Source organism: Sus scrofa, chromosome 2 (assembly GCF_054392235.1).
Source record: "Sus scrofa isolate SSC_HxYL_T2T_F1_AM1 chromosome 2, Sscrofa_HxYL_maternal_Yorkshire_Landrace_v2.0, whole genome shotgun sequence".
NCBI lineage: Eukaryota > Metazoa > Chordata > Mammalia > Artiodactyla > Suidae > Sus > Sus scrofa.
In genome coordinates, this window is record NC_139384.1 from 14385170 (window position 1) to 14410500 (window position 25331).

General features: G+C 37.9%; 3 protein-coding genes across 3 annotated transcripts in view; 2 read left to right on the forward strand and 1 right to left on the reverse strand.

The window, feature by feature from the left end:
- Nucleotides 1-21234, reverse strand: part of LOC100513978 (olfactory receptor 9G1-like) — a 28127-nt gene extending 6893 nt beyond the window's left edge. The window contains exon 1 of the mRNA XM_085010063.1: nt 21052-21234. Coding sequence (XP_084866189.1) covers nt 21052-21144 — 93 coding nt within the window. The 5' untranslated portion in view covers nt 21145-21234. The remainder of the gene's footprint in view (nt 1-21051) is intronic.
- Nucleotides 889-6928, forward strand: LOC146405119 (olfactory receptor 4C3D-like). The gene is made up of 3 exons (XM_085015139.1): nt 889-1026; nt 2967-3044; nt 4684-6928. Exon 3 carries the CDS (start codon nt 4719-4721, stop codon nt 5661-5663), a length of 945 nt encoding a protein of 314 aa, XP_084871265.1. The 5' UTR covers nt 889-1026; nt 2967-3044; nt 4684-4718; the 3' UTR covers nt 5664-6928.
- A 1442-nt stretch (nt 21235-22676) lies between the features above and the next one.
- On the forward strand, nt 22677-23621 carry LOC100512461 (olfactory receptor 4C3D-like). Its single transcript, XM_003124154.1, has one exon. The coding sequence runs from the start codon at nt 22677-22679 to the stop codon at nt 23619-23621; it is 945 nt and encodes a 314-aa protein (XP_003124202.1).
- Nucleotides 23622-25331: the final 1710 nt, after the last annotated feature.

The following is a 25331-nucleotide window of genomic DNA, read 5'->3' on the forward strand; positions in this document are numbered from 1 at the left end:
TTTTTTTTTTTTTTAATTGTCAAACAACTTTAAGGAGTGTGGAGTGTAGTTCTCATTAAAGACAAGAAAAGAAGAGTTCCCATCGTGGCTCAGTGGTTAATGAATCCGACTAGGAACCATGAGGTTGCGGGTTCGATCCCTGGCCTTGCTCAGTGGGTTAAGGATCCGGCATTGCCATGAGCTGTGGTGTAGGTCGCAGATGCTGCTTGGATCCCACGTTGCTGTGGCTCTGGCGTAGGCTGGTGGCTACAGCTCTGATTAGACCCCTAGCCTGGGACCCTCCATATGCCGCAGAAAGCGGCCCTAAAAAGACAAAAAAAAAAAAAAAAAAAAAAAAAGACAAGAAAAGAGATTCAGAGCAGTGAATTAACTTGTTAGGGCAAACTTAGAAGAGAGTACATTCAGGATTTAAACCCAAGGCAATCTGATTAGGTAATTTATCCTCTTTCCCCTACACCAAGAATGCATCAAAGACACAGAATCATTGACTATTCAGCTATGACACTGATGCTTTAAAAGTGGACTGCACTTATTCTGAGTGTTTATACAGACAAATGTTGCAATAAACATATTCAGTCTCACTTTTTAATCTACTCATTACCCAACTTTTTTTTTTTTTTTGTCTTTTCTAGGGCCATACCTGCGGCATATGGGGGTTCCCAGGCTAGGGGTCTAATTGGATCTGTAGTTGCTGGCCTAAGCAACAGCCATAGCAAGGCAGGATCAGAGCCGAGTCTGTGACCTACACCACAGCTCACGGCAAAGCTGGATCCTTAACCCACTGAGCGAGGCCAGGGATCGAACCCGCAACCTCATGGTTCCTAGTGGGATTCGTTAACCACTGAGCCACGAGGGGAACTCCTATTGGAGGTTTAATCGCACTAGGTTGAGTCCTGTGGCTTCAGCTCTCTTCACTTATTTTCCTTCATGACACATGCTGCTCACAGTGACTACATCCTCTGGAGCCCATCCAGAGTTACGTACAATTTATTTTTCTTCTTCTTCACTCATGCATTTTGGAATATGGTAAGTGCGTTTCTATATGGGAATATTCCTGAGTTGAATTGAACTGCATATACTTACAAAATAATTTCAGATACTGCTATTTATTTATTTAGTATAGTATTGTTGTAGGTCTTACAATTGGGGGCACTATAATAAGAGTATCATGACATTTTTGTTGTAAACCAACAACTTTAAGATAAGGAAAGTGGCACAGGATTTAGTGATCTAACTCTTTTCTTCCACTTGGAAAATGGTGCTCTTATCCCATGTGTTGTATTTTCTACTTATAAATTGTGACTATTATTGCCTAGTATTTCTTTTCCATAGGCATGATTTTGAGATTAAATTTTAATTATGAATAAAGGCATTTTACCATCTGTGTAGATACTTTAAAGATGGAATTCTTTCCATCGTTATCTTGTACATCTAAATCCAGAATTGGCACAGGAAACAAGTTCTTCGAAGACGTAGTGTACTTTTTACTTGGTGTGAAGTGCCAATATTATAATAGGGTTCATAATGATTCCCTAGCGTACATCAGAAAATGATATTTAAATATTATGTTGAGCATGAATGGTAGGAAATTAATAAAACATTGACATTCCTTTGGTGGCTCAGCGGGTTAAGAACACAGGTTTGAACCCTTGCCTCACTTAGGGGGTTAAGGGTCTGGCGTTGCTGTGGCTATGGAATAGACCTGCAGCCGCCGCTCTGATTCAAACCCTGGCCCAGAACTTCCATATGCTGTAGGTGTGGCCATTAAAAGAAGAAAATAAATGCATAATGAAAAAAATTAAATTGGATAGTTACCTAAGTGTTTATTATAGGTTAGTCAATATTCAGGCTCCATACTACACATTTCGTATTAAATACCAGATTTCAGATATGATTCATTTGCTGTTTTTTTTTTCTCATCATATTACTCAATTCTCATATAGACCTAGAGGATAATTTACAATTAAAGATGAAACGAATTATATGAAATAATTGGATTGTGTTCATGATCTGCTAATGATGGTGAAATAGCCCTGAGGTCCAATTAGCCACAGTTTAGAAACTTCACAGCATTTGCCTACGAGAAGAATATATGGTAGCACTTTTAAGGCTCAAGAGAAAGGATTTATGCAAAGGCCTCATCAAAGACACGTAGTGTAGCTGTGCTAGTTGGCATTTTTAATCTTAGAACCTCTTTCTTGGTGACCTAACAGCTGCCAGGTGCCCTTTCCATGGAGCTCTGTCAGACAGATTCATAGGTGAGATTTTTTTTTTCCAGCAAATCAAATTCATAGACTCTTGGGTTTCAATGTATCTTACAAACTTATATGATCACTTCTCACCCTCACCAGTCTGAGCTTTAAATCCCTTATCCAGCCTGCAAAACATGAAGAAAGATGGACTCAAGCACAATATTCTGAATTTAGGAGTAAAATTCTTTGGAGTATTTTTCTCAGTGATAAATATTTAAGTTATTAGAAAAAATAAAGTGAGATTTTAAATTATGTAAAATAATTATGTGATTCAAATTTACATCCAAAATTGTCTCCAATTTACATTATAACTTAAGAATATTCCTAGATGTTGCACATGTTTTTGAAAAGCACTTCTGTTTAAAAGTACGCATTGATCAAAGAAATGCACTCTATTTTAATAATCCATTTCTCCAACATTAAACATTCCATGTCTTTCTAAATTTTCCATAGCTCTTAACAGTTGTATCAACACACACACACATATATATACAGTGATTTATATATTTACATATTGTATTGACACACACATATATATATAAAATTAACATATATAATGATTTTTCTCCTTTAGAAATATTTTCCTTTAGTTTTTTTTCCCTAGAAAGAATATTGTTGAGACAAAAAAGAAAAAAGAAGCAGCAATTTTTATATCTTCGCAGTTATTTCTAAATCCCTTTCAGTAATTATATCAAATTCTAATTTTATTCACAGGACACACTTCTCTGAATAACTGGGGGAGTCCATCTCAGAATAAAGGAATGTAATGAAGTTGCTGAACTTTGTTTCCACGTATGTATAAAATTTCATCTCAGAAAAAATAAAAAAATTAAAATCTTACCTCAATTATCTCTGAAAGAAAAAAACACATGCTTTTTTCAGGAATACATTGATTATATTCATATTTTTCTTCCCTTCTCATTGGGAAATCCATGTCCCCCAAATTTCTCCATCTATTTGTAACACAATAGCCTGTAACCAGGAATGATGGAGGAAGGATGCTTTGGGAAGATGGGAGAAGGAGGCATGAGAATGCATGTAGCAGAAATATAAAGGAGTGGGAAGGTCATTTATGTCATGGATGGATGACTTGCTGTTATTTGGTAATGAAATTTCAGGCATTAAGGGCATTTACCAGGGAGAGGCTTCATGGCTTTTTGTGAACAAACATGCATTCATATACACAGTTAGCATCCCATAAATATTTGTATGATGAGTGAGCTTTTAGTAGGTATTTACCGTAAGTCAAAGGCTTTAGATGTGTTTGCGTATGCATGTACATGTATATATATGTATAGTGCAATACCTAAGATACCTAGTAATCTATTTCTTCTTGCTTTTCATGTAAAATTTCTAGTTGTAGAACTTTGAAAATAAGGATGTCCTTTGCCCGATAGATCCTTGCATATTGAACACCTATGCAAGAGTTTTATTTTGTTTTTATCTTAATCTATGGAAGCAGTAAGTTTACTGAATATGATAATGTTAAGTTTTGTGTTGCACAGAATTACAAAAAAAACCATATTGATTACTAAATATTATAGTATCCTGTTAGTAAAAAGATGCAGGAAGAGTCTCTCCTAAGAGTCAACTAGTATTTTCACACTCACCATACAAGATGGGTCAGAAAAAACTAGAATGCCTCTTCCTTTCAAATATTTATTTCCGTTTTTCATAATATAGAGAGGAATGCTAAACAGAGCAGGAGGAGGGAAACACTTGACTTCCTCCGAAGTCTATGGTCTGGAGAAGCATGCATGTTCTCACCCATGGAGAATGGCAGTTCATAAGCATTTACTTAGTATCTAACAAGTTTCAGACACTGTAGACATTAGGCCAGGCACTATGGTAAGTGAAGAAACCATTGAATAGCACATGTGTTTGGGCAGGTACCAGGGAGGGTGTTGCCAACAACACGTGCATCTCCCTAACCTGGCTGTTTATGGCAGATAATTATTGACAGTGTCTTTCTTTCCACGTTTTAGAGTGGAGGATTCAGTTGTCAGTTTTCATGGACGAGAGGATAACTCTTACGTATATGAGGACCTCTCAGCTTACAGGATATATCTGAGAATCCCAATGTGTAATTTAACAAACTCAGAAGAGGGCTCAGAAACAGGAGACACTGAAGTGACATACAACGTCACTTGGAGATGGAACCCAGAGGAAAGCCCAGATCTCTCAAAGATAGCACAGTGTTTTCTCAGTAAATTACACATTCGGAGTTTCCCTGTAGATGTTTCACAGGTGAGAGGTACTAGGTGTCTGAAGATGTATAAATCATCATGGAGAAATCAAGAAAGAATTAAAACAAGGACTGGGGCAAGATGGCCAACAACATGCTCCTGACTGATGGTGAATATTTTATTTCTCAAAAATTGAGACTACAATTCTTTCCTGATTAATAGGTATCATTCTTTATTTTTTGTAGATAATTCAGGTCTCAGGAAGGTGCTCCTTCGCTGAATGGATCTCCCCTTGCCTCCCAACAATGTGACTGAATTCGTTCTCTTAGGACTCACACAGAATCCACACTTGAGGAAAATACTCTACGTGGTCTTTTTGTTCATTTACCTAGTTACCCTCCTGTCAAATCTGTTCATTGTCATTATCATTTCCCTCAGCCCCACACTTTCAACTCCCATGTACTTCTTTCTCACTCACTTGTCCTTCATAGACGCCTCCTTCTCCTCTATCACCACCCCCAAAATTACCATTGACCTGCTGCATCAGAGGACAACCATCTCCTGGGGTGGCTGCCTGACTCAGCTGTTTTTAGAACACTTCCTAGGAGGATCAGAAATCATCCTTCTCATTGTCATGTCTTGTGACCGCTATGTTGCCATCTGCAAGCCTCTGCACTACACGACCATCATGAGACATGGGTTCTGCCAGCTCCTGGTGGTGGTGGCCTGGGTTGGAGGGCTGCTCCATGCCATTGTGCAGATTCACTTAGTCCTTGACTTGCCCTTCTGTGGTCCCAATGTCATTGACCACGTCATGTGTGATTTCTTCTCACTGATGGAACTTGCCTGCACTGACAGCTACTGGCGTGGAATAGTGGTATCAGCTAACAGTGGGGGCATGTGCTTGGTCTTTTTTTTCATGCTAATCATCTCCTACATAGTCATTCTGTGCTCCCTGAAGTCCCATGGCTCTGAAGGAAGACGCAAAGCCCTCTCCACCTGTGGCTCCCACTTTATAGTAGTGGTACTCTTTTTCGTCCCTTGTATATTCAGCTACGTACGTCCTGTGGCTACATATCCTGTGGACAAGTTGGTGAGTTTGTTCTATGGAAGCTTCACTCCCATATTAAATCCCATCATTTATACAGTGAGAAACACGGAGGTGAAAAATGCCGTGAAGATTCTGTTGAAGAGGAGAGTAACTTGGGTTGTGCATGATGCCTAGAAATTGATAAAATACACAGGGAGTTGCAAATTGTAAAGGAAAACTAAGAAATCTTGTAGATTATTGACAGAAAACAAGGCCAATTCTAATACTTGTGATTATTTAAATGTCTAGGCCTTTATTAGGCATTTTGATAACATTTACTATTTTTTAGCCAGCCTTTAATGTGCGTGTTCATCGCTTCAGAATTGACAATGGGAGAAAACCTGTATAACCCCAGTTTAAGAGTAGAGAGTATGTTTTACTTCAGAGTCTTCCATGGCTTTACTAAATTCTTTACTTGTGTTCCTCGGATGGAATTGGCTTTTCCAGGGCAGCTTGGTCCCAGGACTTCTTCCATTTTTGCTAAGCCTGTATGAAAGCAAAGAAGGGATAGGGGTTCTTAGTGGCTGCCTAGGAAAGGAACAGTTGCAAGAAGGAATCGGTAGATTTTTTCTAATGTGATTTCACAAAAAGCAAAAACAGAGTCCCTCATAAAAGAAGACTTCAAAATCCATTTGTGTACTTGGCATAAAATATAAGCCAGAAAATTTAAAAATTCCTCTAAATTTGCTCTCTATACTTAAGTATCCTATGGCTCACAGCTTTGAATATCAAAGAAATGTTTTCATTTTCCATACCATGACATGAGTCATTTGACCCAAGATTAAGCATCTTTATCCAAGTGGAACATTAAGGACGTGAGTAGGATCTAAAGCGATTGCTCTGTATGTCTGATACATATATTTACATATATTTACATTAAATTAATACTGTATTGACTATCAGGCATAATCCCATCACTTGATTGACCCTATGAAAACCTGCAGTTCCGTTGCAAGTATCTCCATTTTACAGAAAAGCCAAGTAAAGCCCAACGTGTTTTACTAATTTGCTTGCCTTTCACATCACCCATGCTTCCTCCATAAGTTGTGCTAGGAAATGGCACACTGGAATGCAGCTTCCTTTCAAAGTTTTAGCCATAAGCTTCTAATCCAAGGCTTTAAAACTCAAACCTAGGAGTTCCTGTTGTGGCACAGCAGAAACAAATCTGACTAGGAACCATGAGGTTGTGGGTTCGATCCCTGGCCTCGCTCAGTGGGTTAAGGATCTGGCGTGCCCGTGAGCTCTGGTGTAGGTTGCAGACACAGCTCGGATCTGGCATTGCTGTGGCTGTGGCATAGGCCGTTGGCAACAGCTCCAATCAGACCCTTAGCCTGGGAACCTCCATATGTTGTGGGTGTGGCCCTAGAAAGACAAAAAAAAAAAGAAAAAAAAAGAAAAAACCCTCAAACCGACTTTTTTTGTAATGAAATGTGATTATCTGTTGGGTCAATAAACAGCAAATCCAACTGCAGTCATAATAATTCATTCACTTTGAACTTCAAGGAGATATCATCCATAAGATGTAGACTTTCTCACATGTAGCAATGTATTTCATCACTGTAGTTATATTCCTCTCTTTGAACATTCAAGCTATGCCACTTCACTTTCACAAAAGGCCAGCACTGGAATGGTAACAGGGTTCTCTGTGTGTGTGTGTGTGTGTGTGTGTGTGTGTGTGTGTGTGTGTGTGTGCGCGCAAAAGCAAATACCCCCTCCAGATTTCTTTCTCATCAGTGAAAAAATGCACTAACATCGACCTTCATAAACTCAAAATGGCTGAGTTGAGCGTTCAGAAAGTGCTTCTGCGTATCTGGAGAATACCAGGAAATTCTGAATTACTACATCTCTGTTCATCCAAACCTCTCTGCCTCCAACACTCCACCTCACGTTACTTCTCACAAAATCACTTTCTCCAAGTCAGTGGTTAACCTGAGCGCTTTCTTCCATCATCTGACCACATTGTAATGCCCCAGAATGGCACTGGGGAGAATGTTTACTAAGTTGTGCATGGCTTTCTCCAAGGAGGCAAGAATATACAATGGAGAAAAGAGAGTCTCTTCAACAAGTAGTGGCTAGTATCAACCAAAAAGTGTACGACCTAACATTGGAGCGTTAAGCTGTATTTGGTGGGTATTCTGAGAACTCAAGCCTGTGAGAGTGCCTCTCAGATAATGCAGAGCAACAGTTCTGAAGAGGCAAGGGGAGGAGCCAGGATATATGGGAGGTTTTACCACAAAAGATCAGGAAGTCAGAGCACCAAGATTGCTATTAATAAAGGAGAACTTCATAAATCACGTTAAGGAACTTAGCGCTTCTCCACGTTCGGGAAGATACAGGGGTCTGGGCTCCCTGAGGTCATTTCTTGGATAGGCACCTCAGCTCTCTGGGTCAGGGTCCTGTGCTTTCTCATCCTCAGTCTCCTCGGGGGACACTCTGGGATCTCTGCAGCAGGTGGCTGCTAAGTGGCCGGTACCAGGTCCTATTTGTTTCCATCCTGAGTTCCCTCAAGGCTTCCCTTCAAGGTGGCTGTAATGTGCTGGCTTGATGGCTGCCACATCCTTTGTTTACTCACGTGGCCTGCAACATTTTCGTTCACAATCCCTTCCTTTGCTCCAAAAATTCAACCAATATCTGAACCGTTTATGTCCTATGTCCCTAGGAATTTCATCCCAGACCAGGTGAGATATATACTGTTGATATGCCAATCCTGGTGATCATTTATGGATTAGGCCCCATTGAGAAGTTAAAATTCTCAGGAACCCTCTGTCTTACCGTGCTAATGTGATCCAGGAAATATTTTCCTTTCTTCTTCCCTCTCACAGCTAGAACCACCCTATTAGAATTATTCTATGTCATGAATATGGTCTGTTTATTCATGATGTTCAATTTTACTGGAGTCTTGGATACGTGTTGGTTTATGTAAGAGAAAACATCTTATAAAACAGACAGGATATAAGTCACACAGCTGCTGACATTGGCAATGTCATAGCACATAGCAACAGGAGATACAAAGCAAACAATGTGCAGACAATAGAATTAAATTAATGTACTGAGTTTTAGTCTGGTTGCAATAAACCAACAAATCCACCGGAGACCTGACATTCTAGAATGGTCAGCTAGAGTGGGGAGGATGGTTCATCTTTGTTCACATAGGTGTTATTTATCAGTCTGTTGGGGGGCATAGCACAGAAGGAAACCCTTTTTCTGGAAACCAAAGATCAAAGGCCAGGGTATTTCAAAAAAATATAAAGTTATAAATGATATTTATGACTTGCTTCGGTCCCCTCTGTTTAATGAGTGCTGATCTGCATGAACGCCTCAGGTTTTCCATCAGAGTTTTGCCATTTGTTACTCAGTTCAGTGATGTTCTCTAAGTACAGCCCACCAGAACCTTGAATTTCTCAAAATGTTCCTTTTTCGAATTTTCTTGTAGATCTTCATTTTAGGAAAGACTTAAGGTAAAGTAAAGATTTCCCATAAAGGACAAAACCTAAAATGGCATGGTTAAACATTTGAATACAACGTAATTGGCAGGGTGGAGGGAGATTTCTGTGATATACAACATTGTAAGAGAGTAGCAAGGATTATGACTGATATATATATATATATTCTATTGGGGCATGTCAAATGTTAGGAATCTCATATACATTTTGGAATATCTATAATAAACACATTTATCTATACAATATAATCAAGAGTTTATCTCCAATCACTTGACAATGTTTCTCATGCAATTTAACAACCCGAGAAAGCCTAATTAAAGTTCCTCTCTGCGATGTTTCAGTGTTCTTTTGAAGGACCCCAGAGTTAGCTGGAAGCTAAAAGAACGTCAGTTAGATTTTGTGATTTGAGAAATTTGTAAAAATACCAAAAAAAATTACAATGAACAAGATCACAAGTCACTGTGAAATAATATTTATTGAACCAAAATGCCAAGATTAAAATAAAAAAGCAGGAGTTTCCATTGTGGCACAGCAGAAACGAATCTGACTAGGAATCTTGAGGTGGAGGGTTCAATCCCTGGCCTTGCTCAGTGGGTTAAGGATCCGGCATTGCCATGAGCTCTGGTGTAGGTCGAAGATGCGGCTCGGATCTGGCGTTGCTATGGCTGTGGTGTAGGCCAGCAGCTGCAGCTCCAATTAGACCCCTAGTCTGGCAATCTCCATATGCTGTTTGTGCAGCTCTATAAAGACAAAAATAAAAATAAAAATAAAATACAAAAGCAAATACAGGTCACTTAAGGGCACAAAAATCCACATGATATCAATGGCAGTGCTCAAAGAAAACTTTGTTCTTTTAATAGAGGTAGAAAATGAAATCTAGTCTTGTGTTAGCTTCTTTTTTAAATTTTTTAAAAAATAAAATTTATGGCCATTCCAAGGGCATATAGAAGTTCCCATACAATCCATTTGTTTGAGGTCAGAAGCCTATAAAAATATTTTAAAGTTAGTGTTTTGATTTGACTGCCTACAGCACACCCCAAACAAAATCAGCCGCAGTTGGCCCTTTCGTGCTGAGATCTCTTTCGGTATAATTTAGGCATTTCCTTCCCTTGATTGGACAGATCCTTGTCACTTTCTGGCTTCTATGCTGTGGTACTGACGCCATGGATCACCAAGGCTCAGAATTTAGCAAACTAGCTTCTTATTTCCCCTTGGAAAACCATGCTCTTATGCCCTGAGTTGTATTTTCTACTTATACATTGTAAATAGTATTGCCTAATTTTTCCTTTCCATAGGTATCCTTTGAGATTAAATGTAAATGACAATTAAAGGCATTTTACCATCTTTGAATATAATTTAAAAATGGAATTCTTTCCATCATTATCTTATATATCTAATTCCAGAACTGACACAGGAAACAACTACTTTGAAGAGGTACTCTAATTTTTAATTGGGGTGAGGTGCCAATATTATGATAAGGTTCATAATATAATCTACTGTACACCAGAAAATTATATTTAAATGTTATGATGAGCATGAATGGTAGGCAATTAAGAATAAAATATTGGAATTCCTGTTGTGGCTCAGCAGGCTAAGAACACAACATTGTATCTGTGGGGATGCAGGTATGACCCCTGGCCTTGCTTACGGGGTTAAGGGTCTGGCGTTGCTTTGGCTGTGGCATAGGTCAGCAGCTGCTGCTCTGATTTGATCCCTGGCCTGGAACTTCTGTATGCCATGGGTGTGGCCGTTAAAAGAAGAAAAAAATGTATAATGAAAAAAATTTAAATCAGATAGTACCTACCTACATGTTTAATTTATTTAATAGTCAATATTCAGACTTCAAATTATGCCCATTTCTTTTCAAATACCAGTTTCAGATATGATTCACTTACCTTTTTTTTTCTCATCTGTTTTCTTGTGCTTATATAAACCCAAGGAATAAGTCAAAATTAAAAGTGACTAGAATAAAAGAACTCTGCATTTAAGTTATGCGAAATAATTGGATTGTTGGCATGATCTGCAAATGGTGATGACGTAGCCCTGAGGTCCAATTAGCCACAGTTTAGAAACTTCACAGCGTTTGCCTGCAAAGAGAATATATGGGAGCGCTTTTAAGGCTCAAGAGAAAGGCTTTAGGCAAAAGTACTATTTATAAATCAACAAAGACACTTATTGTAGGTGAGCTAGTTGGTGTTTTTAATATTACAAGTTCTTTCTTGGTGAACCTACAGCTGCCCCTAGGTGCCCTTTCCATGGAGCTATGTCAGACAAATTCATAGGTGAGGGTTTTTTTGTTTTGTTTTGTTTTGTTTTTCCAGAAAATCATATTCATAGACACTTGGGTTTAAATGTATCTTACAAATGTATATAATCACTTCTCATCCTCACTAGTCTCAGCATTATATCCCTTTCCCAGCATGAACATGAAGAAAGATAGTCAAGTATAACAGCATGAATTGGAGAAGTAAAAATATTTGGAGTACTTTTCTCAGGGAAATGTATTTCAATTATTTAGAAGAATAATAAAAAGAGATTTATATTAGGTAGAATAATTATGCAATTCAAATTTGCATCCAAAATTTTCTCCACACTATATTACAACTAAAGAATACTCCTAGATATTGCACAATCTTTTGAAAAACACTTCTGTTAAAAAGTACACATTGCTGAAAGAAATGCACTGTATTTTAATTATTCCATTTCTCCAATGTTGAACATTCCAAGTCATTCCTAAGTTTTCCACAACTCTTAGCAATCGTATAGACATATATGTAAAGTATGATTTTTCTTCTTTAAGAGTATTTTCCTTTAGGGTTTATTCCTAGAAAGAGTATTGTGGAGCCAAAGAAAAATGAAGTAGTGATTTTTATTTCTTCATAGTTTTCTCTAAATCACTTTCAGCAATTATATCTAATTTTCATTTTATTAACACTGTACTTTTCTCCGAATTGCTGGGGGGACTCCAACTCAGAATAAAGGAGTGCAGTGAAGTGGATGCACTTTGTTTCCACTCATGTAGACCATTTTCATCTTAGAAAATTAAAAATATATAGATTTTTACTCAGTTTTCTTTGAAAGAAAAAGAATACATGCTTTTTGCAGGAATATGTTTTATTATATTCATATTCTTGCTTCTCTTTTCATTGGGAAATCTATGTCCCCCAAATTTCTCAATCAATTAGTAAGTAACACAGTAGCCTGTTACCAGGAAAGGTGGAGGAAGGATGCTGTGGGAAGATGGGAGCAGTCGGCATGAGAATGCACGTAGCAGAAATATGAAGGAGTGGGAAGGTCTTTCATATCATGGATGGATGACTTGCTGCTCGTTGGTAATGAAATTTCAGGCATTAAGTGCATTTAACAGGACAATCTTCACAATTTGTGTGATCAAATATACATTCATATCCCTACTTGAGTCCAATAAATATTTGTATAATAAGTGAACATTTAGTAGGTATTTGTATTAAGTAAAGGGATTATAAATGTTTACATAAATGTACACATGCATATATATGTGGAGTGCATTTCCTATTTTACCAAGTAGAATATATCTTTTGGCTTTTCATATTAAATTTCTATTTTTAAACTTTGAAAATAAGGATTTTCTTTACTTGATAGATCCTTGCATATTGAATACCTATGCAAGAATTTTGTTCCACTTTTATCCACATCTATGGGGCAGTAGGTTTATTGAATATGGCTACTTTAAGTGGCATGTGGCACAGAATTTTAAAGAATAAACATTGATTAATAAATACAATAATATTTTGTAAGTAAAAAGACCCAGTAACACTGTCTTACCTGGAGGCAATTATTATTTTCACACTCACAATATTAAATGTGTCGGAAAAAAACCTAGAATGCCACTTCCTTTCAAATGTTTGTTTCTGTTTTTCACAAAGTAGAGAGTAATGCCAAGCAGAGAAGGAAGATTAAAACACTTGAATTCCTCCTAGGTTTATGGTTTGGAGAAGCATGCATATTCTCACCCATGGAGAATGGCAACATCTAACAGGTTAGTTAACATCTAACAGGTTTCAGACCCTGTAGACATTATTCCAGGAACTATGGTAAGTGAGGATACAGTTGAATCGCATATGTGTTTGGGTAGGTACCATGGAGGGTGTCGCCAATAACATATACATTTCCCTAAACTGGCTGTTTATGGCAGATATTTACTAACAGTGCCTTTCTTTCCATGTTTTAGAGCTGAGGGTTCACTTGTCAATTCTCATGGAAGAGAGAGTAACTCTTACCCGTATGAGGGACCTCTCAGTTTACATGATGTATCTGAGAATCACAGTGTGTAAGCTCACAAACACAGAGGAGGGCCCAGAATCATGGGACCCTGAGATGACTTACAAAGTCACCTGGAGATGGAACCAAGAGGAAAACCCAGATCTCTCAGTGGTAGCACAGTGTTTTCTCATTAAATTACTCACCCAATGCTGCCCTATAGATGTTTCACAGGTGACAGGTACTAGGTGCCTGAGGAGATGTAAATCATCATGATGAAAGTAAGAAAGAATGGAAACAAGAACTGGGACAAGTCTCCCAAGAACATGCTCCCGACTGACAGTGACTGCTCTATTATAGTTCTAAGACATTGAAACTAGAATAACTTTCTGATTAATAGGTATCATTCTTTCCTCCTTTGTAGATCATTCAGATCTCAGGAAGGTCTCCTTTTTGCTGAATGGATCTCCTCATGCCTCCCAACAATGTGACTGAATTCATTCTCTTGGGATTCACATGGAATTCACAGTTGTGGAAAATACTCTCCATGGTCTTTTTGTTCATTTTCCTATTTACCTTGCTGGCCAGTCTGTTCACTGTCATTACCATCTCCCTCAGCCCCACACTTTTAGCTCCCATGTTCTTCTTTCTAACTTACTTGGTTGTCGTAGATGCCTCCTTCTCCTCTGTCACTACTCCCAAAATTACCATTAACCTGCTGTATCAGAGGACAACCATCTCCTGGGGTGGCTGCCTGACTCAGCTCTTTTTGGAACATTTCCTGGGAGGATCAGAGATTATTGTCCTCATTTCCATGGCTTATGACCGCTATGTGGCCATCTGCAAGCCTTTGCAATACACAACCATCATGCGACATGGGCTCTGCCAGCTCCTGGTGGTGGCCTGGATTAGTGGGATAATCCATGCCACTGTGCAGATTCACTTAGTCCTTGACTTGCCCTTCTGTGGTCCCAATGTCATTGACCACGTCATGTGTGATTTCTTCTCACTGATGGAACTTGCCTGCACTGACAGCTACTGGCGTGGAATAGTGGTATCAGCTAACAGTGGGGGCATGTGCTTGGTCTTTTTTTTCATGCTAATCATCTCCTACATAGTCATTCTGTGCTCCCTGAAGTCCCATGGCTCTGAAGGAAGACGCAAAGCCCTCTCCACCTGTGGCTCCCACTTTATAGTAGTGGTACTCTTTTTCGTCCCTTGTATATTCAGCTACGTACGTCCTGTGGCTACATATCCTGTGGACAAGTTGGTGAGTTTGTTCTATGGAAGCTTCACTCCCATATTAAATCCCATCATTTATACAGTGAGAAACACGGAGGTGAAAAATGCCGTGAAGATTCTGTTGAAGAGGAGAGTAACTTGGGTTGTGCATGATGTCTAGAAATTAATAATTTATATAAATAAGGAGGTTTATATCTGTTGTAAATTGTGAAATAAAACTAAGAAATCTTGAAGATCATGACAGAAAAAAGGCCATACAAATATTTGTTGATTATTTATTAGTGGCTAGGTACTTATTAGGCATTTTCATAACATTTAATATTCTTAGTAAGACTTCAATAGTCATGTTATAGCTTTAGAATAGATAATAAGAAAACAACTATATTGCCACAGTTTTAGGAGCATAGACTATGTTTTACTCCAGTGTCTCATACTATTTTACTAAATTGTTTACTTGCGTTCCTCAGATGGAATTGGCTTTTCCAGAGCACCTAGGTCTCAGAAGTTCTTCCATTTTTTTTTTTTTTTTTTTTTTTTTTTTTTGCTGAGTCTGTTAAAGCCAAGAAGAGATAGAGATTCTAAGTAGGGGCATAGGAAAGAAAGGGACAGTTGTAAGAAGACTAATGAGGGTTTTTGTAATATGACTTTACCAAAAGCAAAAAGAGAGTCATTCATGAAATTGATAAAAAATAATTCACAATCAATTTCTTTCCTTGGCACAAAGTGTATGTCAGAAAATTTGAAGTTCAAGTATTTTCATGCTCCTACTCAAAGAAGCCAACAACCCAATTGAAAAATGGGCAAAAGACCTGAATAGAAATTTGTCCAAGGAAGATGTACAGACAGCCAACAAGCACATGAAAAAATGCTCAACATTCCTGATTATTAGAGAAATGAAATTCAAAAGTACCATGAGATACTACCACCTCACACCAGTCAGAATGGCCATCCTTAATAAGTCCACTAATAACAAATGCTGGAGGGGGTGTGGAGAAAAGGGAATCCTCCTGCACTTTTGGTGGGAATGTAAGCTGGTACAACCACTATGGAGATCAGTATGGAGATACCTTAGAAATCTACACATAGAACTACAATATGACCCAGCAATCCCACTCTGGGGCATATATCTGGACAAAACTCTCCTTAAAAAAGATACATGCACCCACATGTTCATTGCAGCTTTATTCTCAAAGGCCAAGACATGGAAACAACCCAAATGTCCATCGACAGATGATCGGATTAAAAAGATATGGTATATATACACAATGGGATACTCAGCCATAAAAAAACAAAATCATGCCATTTGCAGCAACCTGGATGGAACTAAAGACTCTCATCCTGAGTGAAGTGAGTCAGAAAGAGAAAGACAAATACCATATTATATCACTTATATCTGGAATCTAATATATGGCACAAATGAACCTTTCCACAGAAAAGAAACTCATGGACTTGGAGAACAGACTTGTGGTTGCCAAGGGATGGGGGGGAGTGGGATGGACTGGGAATCTGGGGTTAATAGATGCAAACTATTGCCTTTGGAATGGACTAGCAGTGAGATCCTGCTGTGTAGCCTGGGAACTCTGTCTCGTCACTCATGATGGAGCATGATGATGTGAGAAAAAAGAATGTATACATGTCTGTGTAACTGGATCCCCTTGCTGTACAGTAGAAAACTGACAGAACAGTTTAAACCAGCTATAATGGGAAAAATAAAAATCGTTATAAATAAAAAAGCTACTAAAATGATATTAAGCAGATATACAATTTAGGATAGTGACCCCAAATGAAAATTTTATTTCTATCATGATTTTTACATTTTCATATTTTATCACTCTAAATTTCTTCCCATACCTCTCACTTGATACCAAAAGCACCTAAGTATTATGATTATCCCCATTCCACACACGACAAATAGTAAATTTTGAAGCAGTTCAACAACCCACCCATTATCAGAGACAGAGCTAGTATTCAGATCTCCATTCTTTTAAAACCAAATCTGATACTCTTTCAATAGTTTCAGGGCTGTCAGAGAAAAGACCTTTCCTTCAGATCCTACCTTATTTTGTAGTTGTGTAAAATTTCCTTTCAGGAAGTTCCTGTTGTGGGTCAGTGGGTTATGCATGGGACTAATATCCATGAGGTTGTGTGTTCCATCCCTGTCTTAGCTCAGTAGGTTAATTATCCAGCATTGCTATGAATGATATGGGTCTGTAGGTCACAGATCCAGCTCACATTCAGCCTTGCTGTGGCCGTGGCATAGGCTGGCAGCTGCAGCTCCAATTTGACCCCTAGACTGGGAACTTCCATAATGCCACAGGTGCGGTCCTTAAAAGCAAAAATAGACATAAAAATTTTTTCTAATTACGTAATTATATGCTGTACCAGTATAAAAAAAAAAATCAGTGGGTTCTCAGAAAGCTGTACGGCCTACCGGTATCTAGGATGCTGTGGGATATGAAACAGAAAGAAAATACTTGCCAGTACTCTCTTGACCCATAACTGAAACAACTATCCAAAGGTTATTGGAACCCTTTTTCTGTGGGGAAGAGTTGTCAGTGATTATAAAATTTAATGGCACACTGTTTAAACTGATGTGAAAATTATGAAGTGTTCTGAAATGGTTACAACAATGTTATAAAACTAAAATTTTATATACTTAATTTATTATAGAAATTAATGGGATATCAGAAAGTTTAATTAGACCATATGACCTGTAAGTCAGTGAGCCTATATATTCTTCCTCTACATCCTCTGATCTTTACGTTGAATACAGAGTTTTAGTACTTGTATTTGATTATATTTTGGTATACAGAGATATCTTGGAGTATATGCCATCGACAACAATAATGTTTTCGATTAATCTTTATCACTAGCAGTTAAGTGTGGGTGCTTTTCGAAGGCACACTGTAAAATACATCTGTAAAATAATTTCACTAGTAGACATTTGGCTTTTCACTTAGTTCCTTGAATCTGGAATCCTCTTTGAAAACTGAGGAGAAGAGTATATGAAATATGTTTATTAAAAAAAAAGGAATTAGTACTCCATAGTTGACCAAAGAAAAGGATTTCTCAAATAAACAAATACCTAACTTATGAGAGCTTGTTGTGAATGAAATGTGGCTCTTTCCATAAATGATGTCTGCTTCTCAAATAAAAATGAAAGCATATGTGTGTCTCTGTCATAGAAGTGTTTATATTTGCCTGTTGTGACAGAATGGGCCAGCTCCCGTTTCCTGGCTAGAGTATGCTGTACTGAAGAAACCAGTTGAACATGGATATAGCAATAGGTAGCAAGTATATGGTGGTTATGAAAACATGATGAAGAACATTAGCTTCAGGATCAGGAGACATGAATTGTATTCACACTATGCTGGTTTCTTCTTTTTGGACCTTAAACAACTTGCCCTCTTTGTGCAAGTGATTTACTTAGGTAAAAGGGAAGGTGTTTCCAGTTCTGTGATTCTGCCCAAGCCAATATGTTTATTGCCATAAATATGGCTCTATTCGCTTTTCATTCAATTATAAGTAAAGCTGGAAGATTTCTGAGACCACATTGCACTTCTCATTCTTGGCAAACAACTTAGGGGCTGTCCTTATGGACTGAAGATTTTTTTGGAATGGATGAATACAGTGGGATCTCTGCTCTTGAGGGCTTTGTTGTTTTGAGACTGTTTCTCTACCTATTGAAATGTATGAAACTGGCCATAGAACAGTGTAGTGGGTAGCTGCTTTTGTTTTTTGTTTTTTTTTTTTTTTTTTGTAAATTGGTCTCTGAACCTACTAAATATCATACTGTTCAACCATCCATATATAATTACTCCTGCTTTCATTCTGATTTACCCAAGTTTGAGATCCTGTGTTGCTGTCCACATAGGGTTTTAAACCACTCTGTTCTTGTATTTGTAGTCTGGAAACAGCCTTTTCTGGTGTTACTCCTGTTACTCCCCTTGTGAAAATTGTTTTCATGGGCATATGTCACTGATTTGGATCTAAACTTTAATCATTTTCCGTTCCTTGCTACTCTAGGTCTTAGGGCTAGACTAGATGGGTGTAAGGGTTCTAAAACAAGCTTGATACCCTGCACTGTAGCTTTTTAAGTAGAGACTGGATCACCACTTAATGAATAGATTTGAATCATTCCTGAGGTTCACGATGATGACTTTTTCAGAACATGCTAAGTCTCTGAAATATGGCTTTTATTCTAGAGTTCAGAGACTAGTTCAAGATACTTCCAGGATCACACTTAGTTAAATCCACATTCCTTATAATTTATTAGATAATCTAAAATCTTCATTCTAACTGTTTTGTTGTCTACCATCACAAATATTATTTTGGCGCTAAAATATTGGACTGTTTAATCGCACTAGGTTGAGTCCTGTGGCTTCAGCTCTCTTCACTTATTTTCCTTCATGACACATGCTGCTCACAGTGACTACATCCTCTGGAGCCCATCCAGAGTTACGTACAATTTATTTTTCTTCTTCTTCACTCATGCATTTTGGAATATGGTAAGTGCGTTTCTATATGGGAATATTCCTGAGTTGAATTGAACTGCATATACTTACAAAATAATTTCAGATACTGCTATTTATTTATTTAGTATAGTATTGTTGTAGGTCTTACAATTGGGGGCACTATAATAAGAGTATCATGACATTTTTGTTGTAAACCAACAACTTTAAGATAAGGAAAGTGGCACAGGATTTAGTGATCTAACTCTTTTCTTCCACTTGGAAAATGGTGCTCTTATCCCATGTGTTGTATTTTCTACTTATAAATTGTGACTATTATTGCCTAATATTTCTTTTCCATAGGCATGATTTTGAGGTTAAATTTTAATTATGAATAAAAGCATTTTACCATCTTTGTAGATACTTTAAAGATGGAATTCTTATCTTATACATCTAAATCCAGAATTGGCACAGGAAACAAGTTCTTCAAAGACGTAGTGTACTTTTTACTTGGTGTGAAGTGCCAATATTATAATAGGGTTCATAATGATTCCCTAGCGTACATCAGAAAATGATATTTAAATATTATGTTGAGCATGAATGGTAGGAAATTAATAAAACATTGACATTCCTTCAGTGGCTCAGTGGGTTAAGAACACAACGAAGTGTCCGTGAGGATCAGGTTTGAACCCTTGCCTCACTTAGGGGGTTAAGGGTCTGGCATTGCTGTGGCTATGGAGTAGATCTGTATCCACCACTCTGATTCAAACCCTGGCCCAGAACTTCCATATGCTGTAGGTGTGGCCATTAAAAGAAGAAAATAAATGCATAATGAAAAAAATTTAAATTGGATAGTTGCCTAAGTGTTTATTATAGGTTAGTCAATACTCAGGCTCCATATTACACACATTTCGTATGAAATACCAGATTTCAGATATGATTCATTGGCTGTTTTTTTTTTTTTTTTCTCATCATATTACTCAATTCTCATATAGACCTAGAGGATAATTTACAATTAAAGATGAAACGAATTATATGAAATAATTGGATTGTGTTCATGATCTGCTAATGATGGTGAAATAGCCCTGAGGTCCAATTAGCCACAGTTTAGAAACTTCACAGCATTTGCCTACGAGAAGAATATATGGTAGCACTTTTAAGGCTCAAGAGAAAGGATTTATGCAAAGGCCTCATCAAAGACACGTAGTGTAGCTGTGCTAGTTGGCATTTTTAATCTTAGAACCTCTTTCTTGGTGACCTAACAGCTGCCAGGTGCCCTTTCCATGGAGCTCTGTCAGACAGATTCATAGGTGAGATTTTTTTTTTCCAGCAAATCAAATTCATAGACTCTTGGGTTTCAATGTATCTTACAAACTTATATGATCACTTCTCACCCTCACCAGTCTGAGCTTTAAATCCCTTATCCAGCCTGCAAAACATGAAGAAAGATGGACTCAAGCACAATATTCTGAATTTAGGAGTAAAATTCTTTGGAGTATTTTTCTCAGTGATAAATATTTAAGTTATTAGAAAAAATAAAGTGAGATTTTAAATTATGTAAAATAATTATGTGATTCAAATTTACATCCAAAATTGTCTCCAATTTACATTATAACTTAAGAATATTCCTAGATGTTGCACATGTTTTTGAAAAGCACTTCTGTTTAAAAGTACACATTGATCAAAGAAGTGCGCTCTATTTTAATAATCCATTTCTCCAACATTAAACATTCCATGTCTTTCTAAATTTTCCATAGCTCTTAACAGTTGTATCAACACACACACACATATATATACAGTGATTTATATATTTACATATTGTATTGACACACACATATATATATAAAATTAACATATATAATGATTTTTCTCCTTTAGAAATATTTTCCTTTAGTTTTTTTTCCCTAGAAAGAATATTGTTGAGACAAAAAAGAAAAAAGAAGCAGCAATTTTTATATCTTCGCAGTTATTTCTAAATCCCTTTCAGTAATTATATCAAATTCTAATTTCATTCACAGGACACACTTCTCTGAATCCATCCATGGGGGAGTCCATCTCAGAATAAAGGAATGTAATGAAGTTGCTGAACTTTGTTTCCACGTATGTATAAAATTTCATCTCAGAAAAAATAAAAAAATAAGGTCTTACCTCAATTATCTCTGAAAGAAAAAAACACATGCTTTTTTCAGGAATACATTGATTATATTCATATTTTTCTTCCCTTCTCATTGGGAAATCCATGTCCCCCAAATTTCTCCATCTACTTGTAACACAGTAGCCTGTAACCAGGAATGATGGAGGAAGGATGCTTTGGGAAGATGGGAGAAGGAGGCATGAGAATGCATGTAGCAGAAATATAAAGGAGTGGGAAGGTCATTTATGTCCTGGATGGGTGACTTGCTGTTATTTGGTAATGAAATTTCAGGCATTAAGGGCATTTACCAGGGAGAGGCTTCATGGCTTTTTGTGAACAAACATGCATTCATATACACAGTTAGCATCCCATAAATATTTGTATGATGAGTGAGCTTTTAGTAGGTATTTACCGTAAGTCAAAGGCTTTAGATGTGTTTGCGTATGCATGTACATGTATATATATGTATAGTGCAATACCTAAGATACCTAGTAATCTATTTCTTCTTGCTTTTCATGTAAAATTTCTAGTTGTAGAACTTTGAAAATAAGGATGTCCTTTGCCCGATAGATCCTTGCATATTGAACACCTATGCAAGAGTTTTATTTTGTTTTTATCTTAATCTATGGAAGCAGTAAGTTTACTGAATATGATAATGTTAAGTTTTGTGTTGCACAGAATTACAAAAAAAACCATATTGATTACTAAATATTATAGTATCTTGTTAGTAAAAAGATGCAGGAAGAGTCTCTCCCAAGAGTCAACTAGTATTTTCACACTCACCATACAAGATGGGTCAGAAAAAACTAGAATGCCTCTTCCTTTCAAATATTTATTTCCGTTTTTCATAATATAGAGAGGAATGCTAAACAGAGCAGGAGGAGGGAAACACTTGACTTCCTCCGAAGTCTATGGTCTGGAGAAGCATGCATGTTCTCACCCATGGAGAATGGCAGTTCATAAGCATTTACTTAGTATCTAACAAGTTTCAGACACTGTAGACATTAGGCCAGGCACTATGGTAAGTGAAGAAACCATTGAATAGCACATGTGTTTGGGCAGGTACCAGGGAGGGTGTTGCCAACAACACGTGCATCTCCCTAACCTGGCTGTTTATGGCAGATAATTATTGACAGTGTCTTTCTTTCCACGTTTTAGAGTGGAGGATTCAGTTGTCAGTTTTCATGGACGAGAGGATAACTCTTACGTATATGAGGACCTCTCAGCTTACAGGATATATCTGAGAATCCCAATGTGTAATTTAACAAACTCAGAAGAGGGCTCAGAAACAGGAGACACTGAAGTGACATACAACGTCACTTGGAGATGGAACCCAGAGGAAAGCCCAGATCTCTCAAAGATAGCACAGTGTTTTCTCAGTAAATTACACATTCGGAGTTTCCCTGTAGATGTTTCACAGGTGAGAGGTACTAGGTGTCTGAAGATGTATAAATCATCATGGAGAAATCAAGAAAGAATTAAAACAAGGACTGGGGCAAGATGGCCAACAACATGCTCCTGACTGATGGTGAATATTTTATTTCTCAAAAATTGAGACTACAATTCTTTCCTGATTAATAGGTATCATTCTTTATTTTTTGTAGATAATTCAGGTCTCAGGAAGGTGCTCCTTCGCTGAATGGATCTCCCCTTGCCTCCCAACAATGTGACTGAATTCGTTCTCTTAGGACTCACACAGAATCCACACTTGAGGAAAATACTCTACGTGGTCTTTTTGTTCATTTACCTAGTTACCCTCCTGTCAAATCTGTTCATTGTCATTATCATTTCCCTCAGCCCCACGCTTTCAACTCCCATGTACTTCTTTCTCACTCACTTGTCCTTCATAGACGCCTCCTTCTCCTCTATCACCACCCCCAAAATTACCATTGACCTGCTGCATCAGAGGACAACCATCTCCTGGGGTGGCTGCCTGACTCAGCTGTTTTTAGAACACTTCCTAGGAGGATCAGAAATCATCGTTCTCATTGTCATGTCTTGTGACCGCTATGTGGCCATCTGCAAGCCTCTGCACTACACGACCATCATGCGACATGGGTTCTGCCAGCTCCTGGTGGTGGTGGCCTGGGTTGGAGGGCTGCTCCATGCCATTGTGCAGATTCACTTAGTCCTTGACTTGCCCTTCTGTGGTCCCAATGTCATTGACCACGTCATGTGTGATTTTTTCTCACTGTTGGAACTTGCCTGCACTGACAGCTACTGGCGTGGAATAGTGGTATCAGCTAACAGTGGGGGCATGTGCTTGGTCTTTTTTTTCATGCTAATCATCTCCTACATGGTCATTCTGAACTCTCTGAAATCCCATGGCTCTGAAGGAAGACGCAAAGCCCTCTCTACCTGTGGCTCCCACTTTATAGTAGTGGTGCTCTTTTTCGTCCCTTGTATATTCAGCTACGTACGTCCTGTGGCTACATATCCTGTGGACAAGTTGGTGAGTTTGTTCTATGGAAGCTTCACTCCCATATTAAATCCCATCATTTATACAGTGAGAAACACGGAGGTGAAAAATGCCGTGAAGATTCTGTTGAAGAGGAGAGTAACTTGGGTTGTGCATGATGCCTAGAAATTGATAAAATACACAAGGAGTTGCAAATTGTAAAGGAAAAGTAAGAAATCTTGCAGATTATTGACAGAAAACAAGGCCAATTCTAATACTTGTGATTATTTAAATGTCTAGGCCTTTATTAGGCATTTTGATAACATTTACTATTTTTTAGCCAGCCTTTAATGTGCGTGTTCATCGCTTCAGAATTGACAATGGGAGAAAACCTGTATAACCCCAGTTTAAGAGTAGAGAGTATGTTTTACTTCAGAGTCTTCCATGGCTTTACTAAATTCTTTACTTGTGTTCCTCGGATGGAATTGGCTTTTCCAGGGCACCTTGGTCCCAGGACTTCTTCCATTTTTGCTAAGCCTGTATGAAAGCAAAGAAGGGATAGGGGTTCTTAGTGGCTGCCTAGGAAAGGAACAGTTGCAAGAAGGAATCGGTAGATTTTTTCTAATGTGATTTCACAAAAAGCAAAAACAGAGTCCCTCATAAAAGAAGACTTCAAAATCCATTTGTGTACTTGGCATAAAATATAAGCCTGAAAATTAAAAAATTCCTCTAAATTTGCTCTCTATACTTAAGTATCCTATGGCTCACAGCTTTGAATATCAAAGAAATGTTTTCATTTTCCATACCATGACATGAGTCATTTGACCCAAGATTAAGCATCTTTATCCAAGTGGAACATTAAGGACGTGAGTAGGATCTAAAGCGATTGCTCTGTATGTCTGATACATATATTTACATATATTTACATTAAATTAATACTGTATTGACTATCAGGCATAATCCCATCACTTGATTGACCCTATGAAAACCTGCAGTTCCGTTGCAAGTATCTCCATTTTACAAAAAAGCCAAGTAAAGCCCAACGTGTTTTACTAATTTGCTTGCCTTTCACATCACCCATGCTTCCTCCATAAGTTGTGCTAGGAAATGGCACACTGGAATGCAGCTTCCTTTCAAAGTTTTAGCCATAAGCTTCTAATCCAAGGCTTTAAAACTCAAACCTAGGAGTTCCTGTTGTGGCACAGCAGAAACAAATCTGACTAGGAACCATGAGGTTGTGGGTTCGATCCCTGGCCTCGCTCAGTGGGTTAAGGATCTGGCGTGCCCGTGAGCTCTGGTGTAGGTTGCAGACACAGCTCGGATCTGGCATTGCTGTGGCTGTGGCATAGGCCGTTGGCAACAGCTCCAATCAGACCCTTAGCCTGGGAACCTCCATATGTTGTGGGTGTGGCCCTAGAAAGACAAAAAAAAAAAAGAAAAAAAAAGAAAAAACCCTCAAACCGACTTTTTTTGTAATGAAATGTGATTATCTGTTGGGTCAATAAACAGCAAATCCAACTGCAGTCATAATAATTCATTCACTTTGAACTTCAAGGAGATATCATCCATAAGATGTAGACTTTCTCACATGTAGCAATGTATTTCATCACTGTAGTTATATTCCTCTCTTTGAACATTCAAGCTATGCCACTTCACTTTCACAAAAGGCCAGCACTGGAATGGTAACAGGGTTCTCTGTGTGTGTGTGTGTGTGTGTGTGTGTGTGTGTGTGTGTGTGCGCGCAAAAGCAAATACCCCCTCCAGATTTCTTTCTCATCAGTGAAAAAATGCACTAACATCGACCTTCATAAACTCAAAATGGCTGAGTTGAGCGTTCAGAAAGTGCTTCTGCGTATCTGGAGAATACCAGGAAATTCTGAATTACTACATCTCTGT

What these genes read in the sequence shown, in the direction of transcription:
- LOC100512461 (XM_003124154.1), top strand. Translation starts at nt 22,677, where the DNA reads ATGGATCTCCCCTTGCCTCCCAACAATGTGACTGAATTCGTTCTCTTA.
- LOC146405119 (XM_085015139.1), top strand. Translation starts at nt 4,719, where the DNA reads ATGGATCTCCCCTTGCCTCCCAACAATGTGACTGAATTCGTTCTCTTA.